The sequence below is a fragment of the Pecten maximus genome, chromosome 17, assembly GCF_902652985.1.
Source record: "Pecten maximus chromosome 17, xPecMax1.1, whole genome shotgun sequence".
Lineage (NCBI taxonomy): Eukaryota > Metazoa > Mollusca > Bivalvia > Pectinida > Pectinidae > Pecten > Pecten maximus.
Window position 1 is genome coordinate 17084087 of NC_047031.1, and position 11623 is coordinate 17095709.

Below are 11623 nucleotides of genomic sequence, written 5' to 3' on the forward strand. Positions count from 1 at the left end.
AGAAAGGACAGTGAAAGAAACATAATACAACTATGTGTCCAAGTCCAGACGGTACAGTAAGATCAACATAATACATTACTTAGATCAACATAATACAATACCTTGTCTCAAAAATCATATTCGCCAACACTACATGAACCATTGCATGGTTCGAGTGTCAGCTGGTCAATCTAAGTGGAGGGTTTACCGGATTATCAAAATCAACATTTTTTACACTGTATCTCTAACATTAACAGTTACCTAAAATCGTTGGTTGGCTGTATACCATGGATGTCACAAGAGAACGTTGGACAGGGTTTATTGACCACTACGGTGAACTCAACATATTTTTATGATATAATTTTTTGATATTGTCAATGAAACTTTATAGAACTCAAAGACCTTTAAACTTTGTATAACTATATGCAAAATATAGGAACAAAATAACTACATGTAGGTTATAACAGATTATCAAATGTTGTGAGGTTTCAGATTAAACGCAGCAATACCTTCGCCCAAATCGTCCACTTGATGTAGGGCTTCCTGTAGCTATGGGAAAATCCCAGATAAAAGAATGTTTGAAAATGAATGGCACGTACCTGGCGAGCCAGTCACGTAAAACACACTGTCTTCATCTGATCCATATAAGGCATTCATCTCCGTGTGATTAATACTTGTTTCTGCCGTTGCTGCATGATTTCTGATTGATTGATCAGTTGTAACATGATTTCTGATTGGTGGATCAGTTGTAACATGATTTCTGATTGGTGGATCAGTTGTAGCATGATTTCTGATTGGTGGATCAGTTGTTGCCACATCCGCCGTAACAAGTGTCAAAGTTATCTGTAAATGAGCGAAAAATATATAATACAACTCTTCTATTCCCTGTCAGTCTTCTCAGTCTGTGTATGATAACCCGTCAAACGTTATAATTATATAACTAGCTGTATAACTAAAAAAAACAACATATATCTCGCCTTATTGTACCCCAGCCCGAAGACACTCAAAAGGGAGCAAGAGTCTTTGAAGGTATAATTGGAAGCAGAAGAATATAGGTCACTGTACCACTTTGCAGCTAAATCTGCAAACGATACAATCATCAGATGGATATTCTTGAAAGGTAATATATATATTGATGATAAACAATGGAAAAGTGACAAACCTATCCTGGTGTGTTGACAGAACACGTCTTAATTGATCTCTTGAAGATTTGACGCTGAATTTATATATAGATTCATGAATTTCACCATCGTTCGATGTGCATCTGGTGTGAAGATGACGTCGAACGTAAACTTCGATGTGTCCCGGAAATATTTATAGAAATGGCCTCAAAATAGCCAGCCAATGACATTACAGCAAATCCTCATGAATATTAACCGTGCCACCATCGGTCGGATTTTTTCCAAATCGCGACTTTGGATGAAATGGAGGTGCATTCGAGGTAGTGGTAATGCATTCTGCGTGAATAAAGGATGGTATTGAAAGAAACATTATCCACCTTTTCAAGTATCATAAGTTTCATAAGTTTATTTGTCTACACTCAACAGAAATATTATTTCTTTTCATGAAGAAACATAGAGTACATGTACTTACCACGCTTTTCCTTATGCATGTACATGTAATGCACACCGGGGTGTCATCTTTATCTAATCTAACCCCCCCCCCCCCCCCCCCCCCCCCCACCCATCTAAACCATTCCCACACAAGGTAGACCGTCCTTAAATTACCATAGCTGTTGATAGGACATTAAACAATACCTTAAATGATCTTAACTGTTGATAGAGACGTTAATTCTGCTTAACCAAACCAATCTCTCAAAAGACATTCAAATAATTAACACAATTAGGTATGATTTGAGTTATAAGTACAGTATACTGAATATTCGATATAAAACTGGCGATACACGTAAGTTTGCCCTCACAGCATTATAGCCAACCAGGCTGGCGAGGCAAAGATGTGAACACAAGAATTTAGATATGCAAAGTAGTGCAATTTGGGGAGGGGGTGGAGACTTACTGTTAAACAGAGGAACAATGTCGGGGTGTCCATGTCTGAATCTTCAGTCAAATCTACAGTTTTATCTCGGTATAGACAGGCGATATGGGTTATGAATCAGGATGTTACCTGTCAAGTGAAGACATTTATCTACGATATGTCTACAAACTTATAACCAATGGTACGCTTGTCTATCTATGTTGAAATACAAAGCATGATAACAAATGCTGATATCAAGTAGGAAGAATGTCAAGATTTGATAATCTTACGAAATGAGTTATCTCCTGAACTTAGTATAGTTGTGATCAAATATACGCCTTTAACGTTAAAGCGACAGTAACTGTAAAAAAAAAAAAAAAAAAAAAAAAATCTGCTGAAATGTATTAGTAAAATATATCATTATACATGTACTAAGACTTTCTTTTAATTACAAAAATTAAGTCCGTAACGGTGTACCAAATCAGTCCAAAATGTGAAAAGGTTATTGATGCTGCTCATTGTCAAGAATATATGTATCGCTGTAGAAGGGTTTTATGCTTCCGATTCCACTGTCTAAAACCCGACGGTTTTGAGGTGACTAGTTGATGAAATAATCAATCTTAGGTCACCAGAACACCGATTCAAGCGGAACTCCGTGTAATTCATGTGAAATGATCATGACATGGATAAGCTTTAAAGATACAACAGAAGCAGTCAAGCGTTACAGGCCCACTGGGCCTCATGTAAGAAAATCAACTGAGCTTAAACGGGTTTTGTTAAATGTGATTTAACGACGACTAATTGTGTTGATTTCAATCTTTTAATATCTTATAAAGTAATCATGTAGTTTTTAATATTTGCAATAATATGTAAAATATATCAGGGACATACATATATTGTAAGTGTATGTATGTGATATATTGTATATGTGTGTCATATATTGTATATGTATGTATGTGATATATTGTATATGTATGTCATATATTGTATATGTATGTATGTATGTCATATATTGTATATGTATGTATGTCATATATTGTATATGTATGTATGTCATATATTGTATATGTATGTATGTCATATATTGTATATGTATGTCATATATTGTATATGTATGTATGTCATATATTGTATATGTATGTATGTATGTCATATATTGTATATGCATGTATGTATGTCATATATTGTATATGTATGTATGTCATATATTGTATATGTATGTATGTATGTCATATATTGTATATTTATGTATGTATGTCATATATTGTATATGTATGTATGTATGTATGTCATATATTGTATATGTATGTATGTATGTCATATATTGTATATGTATGTATGTCATATATTGTATATGTATGTATGTATGTCATATATTGTATATGTATGTATGTCATATATTGTATATGTATGTATGTATGTCATATATTGTATATGTATGTATGTCATATATTGTATATGTATGTATGTATGTCATATATTGTATATGTATGTATGTATGTCATATATTGTATATGTATGTATGTATGTCATATATTGTATATGTATGTATGTATGTCATATATTGTATATGTATGTATGTATGTCATATATTGTATATGTATGTATGTATGTCATATATTGTATATGTATGTATGTATGTCATATATTGTATATGTATGTATGTCATATATTGTATATGTATGTATGTCATATATTGTATATGTATGTATGTATGCCATATATTGTATATGTATGTATGTCATATATTGTATATATATGTATGTCATATATTGTATATGTATGTATGTATGTCATATATTGTATATTTATGTATGTCATATATTGTATATGTATGTATGTATGTCATATAGTGTATATGTATGTATGTCATATATTGTATATGTATGTATGTATGTCATATATTGTATATGTATGTATGTATGTCATATATTGTATATGTATGTATGTCATATATTGTATATGTATGTATGTATGTCATATATTGTATATGTATGTATGTCATATATTGTATATGTATGTATGTCATATATTGTATATGTATGTATGTCCTATATTGTATATGTATGTATGTATGTCATATATTGTATATGTATGTATGTATGTCATATATTGTATATGTATGTATGTATGTCATATATTGTATATGTATGTATGTCATATATTGTATATGTATGTATGTCATACCTTGTATATGTATGTATGTCATATATTGTATATGTATGTATGTATGTCATATATTGTATATGTATGTATGTATGTCATATATTGTATATGTATGTATGTCATATATTGTATATGTATGTATGTATGTCATATATTTTTATATGTATGTATGTATGTCATATATTGTATATGTATGTATGTCATATATTGTATATGTATGTATGTCATATATTGTATATGTATGTCATATATTGTATATGTATGTCATATATTGTATATGTATGTCATATATTGTATATGTATGTCATATATTGTATATGTATGTCATATATTGTATATGTATGTATGTCATATATTGTATATGTATGTCATATATTGTATATGTATGTCATATATTGTATATGTATGTATGTCATATATTGTATATGTATGTCATATATTGTATATGTATGTATGTCATATATTGTATATGTATGTATGTATGTCATATATTGTATATGTATGTATGTCATATATTGTATATGTATGCATGTATGTCATATATTGTATATGTATGTATGTATGTCATATATTGTATATGTATGTATGTCATATATTGTATATGTATGTATGTCATATATTGTATTTGTATGTCCCTGAATATATGTATTAGTTTTTGAAATATCTTATAATTTATAAAATATTTCTATAAATATTTGAAATGCTTCTCATAGTAAATTAAAAGACTGCATGAGTTGATACGTGACGAAATGGGAACATGGATTTCCGTATTATGGACAACTTATTGGAGTAATTAATTAATGAGTCATTTTGATGACAAATATGGTACATACACCCTTAACGATCGATGAAATTATTAATACAGATAAGTTTTTAAGTTGTCATGTTGATATCTTGTGGCTAAAATATATTATTCTGGTGCAAATATACGTATCCTCGGGAAGAAAAACAAGTATACACAAAATGAAAAAAAAAATATTGTGTAATACTTTATGCAAAGGAATGTACAAAAGAAAAGACAAAAAATATATTAGCAACTTTCTTAATAAATTGAGAGTTAGATAAAGCAGAGCCAAGGTGAGTTAGGCGGAAACTTAGTATTTGTAAATGTACCAAGAATTTATTTCTCTGTTTTGTTATTGAACAGAACTCCGACTTTTCCTCTCTGACGGTTTTTGCCCGGACACAATTTACCAGGGTATTGTTTCCCACTGACCCCGGATAACGCAGAATGGCCAGTGACGCAACGCTGAGAGAAGGTATTTAGCCAGATATACAGTGTTTTCTGATTCTCGATGTTGTATATATTTCTTTAACAGATGTATTGGGTGTAAATGTAACTACATAGTACCTCTTCGAGATTGCAAATCCTACCAATTAGTATGAGCTTCCATTCACCTGGCGGTAATTAGAAGTATTGAACTTTGCACTGACCGGTAGGACAACCGACATGGAAAATAGCACACAAGTCTGTTCACTCCCCAGAGAGGTCAATTAAGTAATTAACGATAGTTTATACTATTATCCCATTGCAATTCTTTATTTCTGTTTGCAATCCTTCTCTCGTAAAATATATGCATAATTAAAAAAAATCTCGCATTAATTACACAATATTCAACCTTCATTTTCGGTAGAACAACGTTTAAAGGGAGATAACACCTACATAATGCTTTATACGGAATCTCGTCAGAAAAGTTCTAACAAAAAGAGTCTGTAAGAAGTAATTAATTTATGAAATAATATGATATATTTTTAAATATTTTGCATTAAAATTTTAATTTCCTGGCGGGAAAACCACTGGGAATCCCATTAAAATGAAGTTTGTTATTCTGAGAGAGAGATTAAATGCTGAGTAGAGTAAGAAAACGATATATCGTTTTATAACTAACAAATGCTTTATTTCAAAAGTTTATTAAAATAACAGTCAATGCAGCGAATTAAAAATCCGACTCTTCATGTTGACAATGTGACCTTAAAATATACTACATGTATTACTCGACCTATTCAATGTATGCATGTGACCGCTGGCTAATTTGTGCATTTTGAGTATACGGAATTCTTATTCATCAATGTCATAAGAGAGGAAAAGATATTTAGTCAATTCTGAGGAACCTAAAATCAAAAATGTTCCAAAATATTACAAGTTTGACCAATTGCAATTATCAGCTTGGCTTTTCATGCAGATTTATAAGGGGAATTTTCACTAGCCCAGTCAGTACCATGGAGCAGCTAACCCTAATCCGAAAACCATTAAATCCATGAGTCTGGCTTCTGAAAATGTACACCCCTATAATTGTTCAAACCCCTGTGTTGTCATGTTTTGTATGTACATATTTTATCAAACCCCTGTGTTGTAATGTTTTGTATATACATACTTTATCTAACCCCTGTGTTGTCACGTTTTGTAGATACATACTTTAACAAGCCCCTGTGTCGTCATGTTTTGTAGAAACATACTTTATCTAACCCCTGTGTCGTCATGTTTTGTAGAAACATACTTTATCTAACCCCTGTGTCGTCATGTTTTGTATATACATACTTTATCAAACCCCTGTGTCGTCATGTTTTGTAGATACATACTTTAACAAGCCCCTGTGTCGTCATGTTTTGTAGAAACATACTTTATCAAACCCCTGTGTTGTCATGTTTTGTATATACATACTTTATCAAACCCCTGTGTTGTCATGTTTTGTATATACATACTTTATCTAACCCCTGTGTCGTCATGTTTCAGGCGTGCGGCAACATTTAGCCTCATGGATCAGGAAGTTAGACTGTGGCGGGGACATTGAAAAACAGCATTTTTTCAAAACCAAATTTATTCAGTCATTAAAAACATCTCCAGTTGCCATAGAAACGGACAAAGCTAACGAACAACACTATGAAGTTCCTACCGAATTTTTCAAAACGGTAAGTCAAACAACTATCATTTACATGAACGATTTCTGATCAAATTGTATGAAAACAAAAAAATCATCTAAAATTCTTTTTGTATATAGATTTTTCAGATCAATAAATATATAGGAATGATATTTTGTGGTTCATTTTAAACGGTGCATCCAATGCTATCGCAAGGTGTAGGTATGCTTCTACAAAAAACTGCTTGAAAAAAACATGTAAAACCACGCGATTCTGGTTGGTGTGATTTTTTTTGATTTTTTTTTATTTTTGTTTGTTTGTTAACTGATGACCAGCCGAAATTTCCAAAATAAATCCAACTGTTTCTGTTGTAAAACGCACATCTTTAGTTTGCTGTTTTGAGTTATGTACAATGTAAAAGTTTTCTATTCTGACATCTAATTGAATTATTGCTATAAATGCATATCAAATTATTAACGAAGGAATGAAATGTTCTAATCCCGTTCTATGAATTTCTGGTACTCATAAAATGTGCCTGAGTTAAATAAAGTACCTTGGTACTTGTTTAAAGGTACTTGGACCTCGTCTTAAATACAGCGCATGCGCATGGGACGCCGGGACCAAAAATCTAGAGGAGGGTATGTAGAAACGCTTTCATGATTTCAGAAAATAATTTCTATATCAATTGGTACAATGTACATTTGTATATCAATCATGGTAATATCACTTTGAAAGGTAATATTCTCAACATCACAGGTCAAAACGATGTATAAATCTCACTTCATTACGTCACTTCTGGTCCAACATGTATCTTAGCAAATTTGATCTGGTCTATTTTTTACAGCCGAGAATAATTCATTGAAGATCTACTGTGAGCGAGCACGTCTCGAGGATGGCCATACCGTTATGGTAAGAATGTGTAACCTACAAGTTGTTTACCAAGCTTTCTTGTAATCTGCACGTGTGTCGCTTATTGTGCAAACTTTCATGTGATGAAACACATGTTACGTCGGTCATGTCAGGCATACCACAGGCGTCTGTATCCCGTTACTATTTATATAACAAATATTTAACTCCTACTCGTATCGACAAGATGTAACACTCGGAGATCGGGCGATACATCAACTGTGAAATGAATGTATGTTATCTGTCTTAGAACTGTTTTAAAACGGATAGTCTGATTGGTTATAGTTAGTATTGTTTATAGAGCTGTAGACCAATCAGATTCCCAGTTGCAGACTTGGTCAATTAATACTTTAAAATCCCCCAAAAAATGTTCTTCAAAATAATATGCTTGAAATATAAGCATTGAACAGATTCAGCGTTACATAGTAGTGCAATGCAAATGCCCCAGACAAATGCAAAATTAACACATTATACATGGCATATATATTGCCATGCATGCCAAAGTTAAATAGCATATACCTGTTGTAGGATCTTGGCTGTGGATGGGGATCACTTGGGCTCTACGTCCTGGAAAAATTTCCAAAGTGCCATGTGACTTGTGTCTCTAACTCGAACACACAGCGTCTCTATATCGAAAGCGAGGCTGAACGAAGAGGCGTGTCCGACCGATTGGAATGTATCACAGCAGATGCGCGGTCGTTCACCACTGGGAAGCGGTATGATCGCATTATGTCCATCGAGATGTTTGAGGTGAGGGACTGTCTGTCTGTGTGTCTTATTTACTTGTCTGTTCGTCTGTCTCTCTAATTCTTTTTTGTTTTGTTTTGCAAAATGTTTTTAATTTCCTATTGATACAAAGTATAGTGACAGCAATGCAAATATACAAAGTTTCTATACATTAAATCATCTACATGTTGAAGTATATTTGGAATTTGGCAAGTACACTTCATACATATGAAGCAGTTAACTTATTACAATTAATCATAGCATGAGAACACAAAGGATTTGAATGAAAGAATTGCTTATTTTAGGTAAGGTTTTTGGATATTTTAATGGAAAACTTGTTATCCTTCTACTCATGTGAGTAAAGATTTTCGAGCTAGGCTGGTATGGACCCTATGTATCTAGGATCCAATAGGATTCTTTGTCCCAGTGTAATTCTGTATAATAGAAGTGATGCAGGGTGTAAAATACTCGATAAAAAATTACAACTCCTCCAATGTTCTCTAGAAAAAAGAATGTGTAAAATAAAAGCAGATGTCCCTACGCTCCACGAAAATGAGAACTAGGACTAGTGCTGACTGGTAATACATGTATAATGCTTTGAATATGGGAGGAAACACCCCGCACACTATACTACCATTGGTTTGGTGACGTCACTCACGACGTCATCATCTCATTTGGAAACATTCTACTTATTTGTGAGATAAGAAGTCAGACATGTTGGATGCTTGTTGATAGGTCTAATGACCCTGTTATCGCCGTCCTAGATCTCATTTTTGTCTGTGACTTAACTGGGATGTTACCGTAGACAACTAGTGTTGTCTATAAAGGAAAATACGCCTATTCTCCCGGAACTCCTGGTCTTAGTCTCCTAGTACTTTACATGGATCTCTATGTCAATCTTCATTTGTTGCTCATATATGTCATCATTTTATCAATATGGAGTTATGATTCATATATGTCAGTAGTCTCTGTTCTTCTTTATGTTAACGTTCTGTTCACAAAGCTATAATTTAAGAACGGCAACGTTATGTCATACGGAACTAAAGTCAACCGGTTGTTTTTATAACCAAGTAATCCATAAAAAATAAGAAAGTTAAAAAATAACAAAAAAAAACAAACAAAAAAACAGAAAAAAAACACCAACAAAAATAGAAGAAAAAAAGTCCTTTTTTTTCCGTTTTTTTAGCATATGAAGAACTATGAAATCCTAATGCAGCGGGTCTCGTCCTGGCTCAAGCCGTCCGGCATGCTTTTCCTCCAGATTCTCTGTCATATTAGCCATCCGTATTCATTCGACACCAAGCCGGGTTCAGACACGGAATGGATGGCTAAAAACTTCTTCAGTGGCGGAACAATGCCTTCATCCGACCTATTCCTTTATTTTCAGGTAATGTTTTATTACTTATCTGGTTCTCTTCCAAGAAAATAAGGGAATACTTTTCGGGACTTCAAGATTTTCTGTGAACTATTCAATTAATTCAAAATTCTTTATATTAAATAATAATAAATAATTCAGGGTTTCTTAATTTGTATGAATTGTATGCTTCTCTGTAAAATTCCCGATTTCCGGTAACAGTAAACTTTCGTTCAATTTTCAAACATGTCAATCAATGAAAGATTACTAATTAGTATGTTGGCTTAGCACTTTGAGAAGAGTTTTATTGTGAAACTAATAAGATACTGTTGTAAGATTTATATTGTTTTTATCCGTTGAGTAATTTTGTGGTTTATTCTGTTTCGCTGCTGAGCTATAAAGGGGAGCATTGAATAGGCCTAATGTCATGATCTATTATTTTTTTCAATCTGAATCGCTGAAACGTTTTAATTGTCAATCTGGATCACTGAAATGTTTGAAAATATTTCCAGAGAGACGCTTGCCTTGTCGACCAATGGATTTGGAATGGCAAGAACTATTCTAAAACACTTGAGGCATGGCTGACCAAGCTTGACCAGAACATCGAAGCTGTTAAGGCCCTATTCCAGTCAGTATATGGTCAAGAGGCTGGACAGCAGTTATTTAATTGGAGGTTGTTTTTCATCTTCTGTTCCGAAGTTTTTGGTTACAGTGAAGGAAATCAGTGGCATGTAGCCCAGTACCTGTTTAGACGTCAGGCAAAAAGTTCACTTTAAAAATCAAAATGGCCGACCTAACAATGGTGTGTATTGTGTATATACGACCACATGATTTTAATCATGACTTAAGCGAACTTTCATGGTTGAAGACACTGGTAACAGAAAATACCTTGTTTTTTATTCAATGAATGGACAGCCAAACGATGTGTGGCAGCTTATTAAGATAGATAGCAAAATATGGGCTAGAATGATGTAATTATGACGTCACAATGATGCCGATTTGGTTGATGACGTCATTTTGGATATTATGACTGAGTGGTGTGTATTAGATTGTTTGTAATTAACCAATTAATTTGATTTTACTCTTAAGTCAATTGATAATAATATGGTATATTTATATATTATTCATATTTGTATGCTGTTAATACATGTGATGTTAAAATAAACTCCGACAATCATTATGTATTTTATCTTTTTAAAATGTGACTTCAAATCAATCAAATGAAACGCAACGACCAGGGCTAAATTGTTCAAAAGGTGATTAACTTAATCTCTTGATTAGTGAAAATTTCATTTCTTATTAGTTGCAAAACCTGTGAATATATCATTTTAAAATTTTTAATTATGCCAGTTGGAAGTGAATTAAGAATTACAGAATTTCATTAAGTTTTGTCAAGTTAGTTCTACCAGAAATTATTATATCAGGGATTTGAAAAATGTTGTTAAAATGTGATTAGCCTAATCACCTTTTGAACAACTGGGCCCAGATCGAGATTCCTTCCCGGGACCTCCGAACTTTTGAGGGACGCTCTAACCTTTTGAACAACTGGGTCATCCAGCCCAGTCCAGTCCAGTCCAGTCCAGACCTTCAGTGGAGAACGAATTATAAGGGTCTTGCTAGCTTATTTAAATCGGATTAAGTATTATATACTGTAAACGT

The 11623-nt window shown here is 32.8% G+C and overlaps 2 protein-coding genes across 3 annotated transcripts in view; one reads left to right on the forward strand and one right to left on the reverse strand.

Moving 5' to 3' along the window:
- The window catches only part of LOC117315495 (deleted in malignant brain tumors 1 protein-like), a 33485-nt gene extending 31387 nt beyond the window's left edge, over positions 1–2098 (reverse strand). For both annotated transcript variants that reach the window (XM_033869707.1, XM_033869706.1), the window contains exons 1-2: positions 1996–2098; positions 579–822 (exon numbers count right to left, since the gene is read on the reverse strand). In XM_033869707.1, coding sequence (XP_033725598.1) covers positions 579–822; positions 1996–2028 — 277 coding nt within the window. In that variant the 5' untranslated portion in view covers positions 2029–2098. The remainder of the gene's footprint in view (positions 1–578; positions 823–1995) is intronic.
- Positions 2099–5277: 3179 nt separating this feature from the next.
- On the forward strand, positions 5278–11142 carry LOC117315746 ((S)-coclaurine N-methyltransferase-like). Its single transcript, XM_033870098.1, has 7 exons — positions 5278–5378; positions 6854–7029; positions 7550–7616; positions 7823–7887; positions 8413–8634; positions 9797–9997; positions 10477–11142. Exons 1-7 carry the CDS (start codon positions 5351–5353, stop codon positions 10738–10740), a joined length of 1023 nt encoding a protein of 340 aa, XP_033725989.1. The 5' UTR covers positions 5278–5350; the 3' UTR covers positions 10741–11142.
- The last annotated feature ends 481 nt before the right edge of the window (positions 11143–11623 follow it).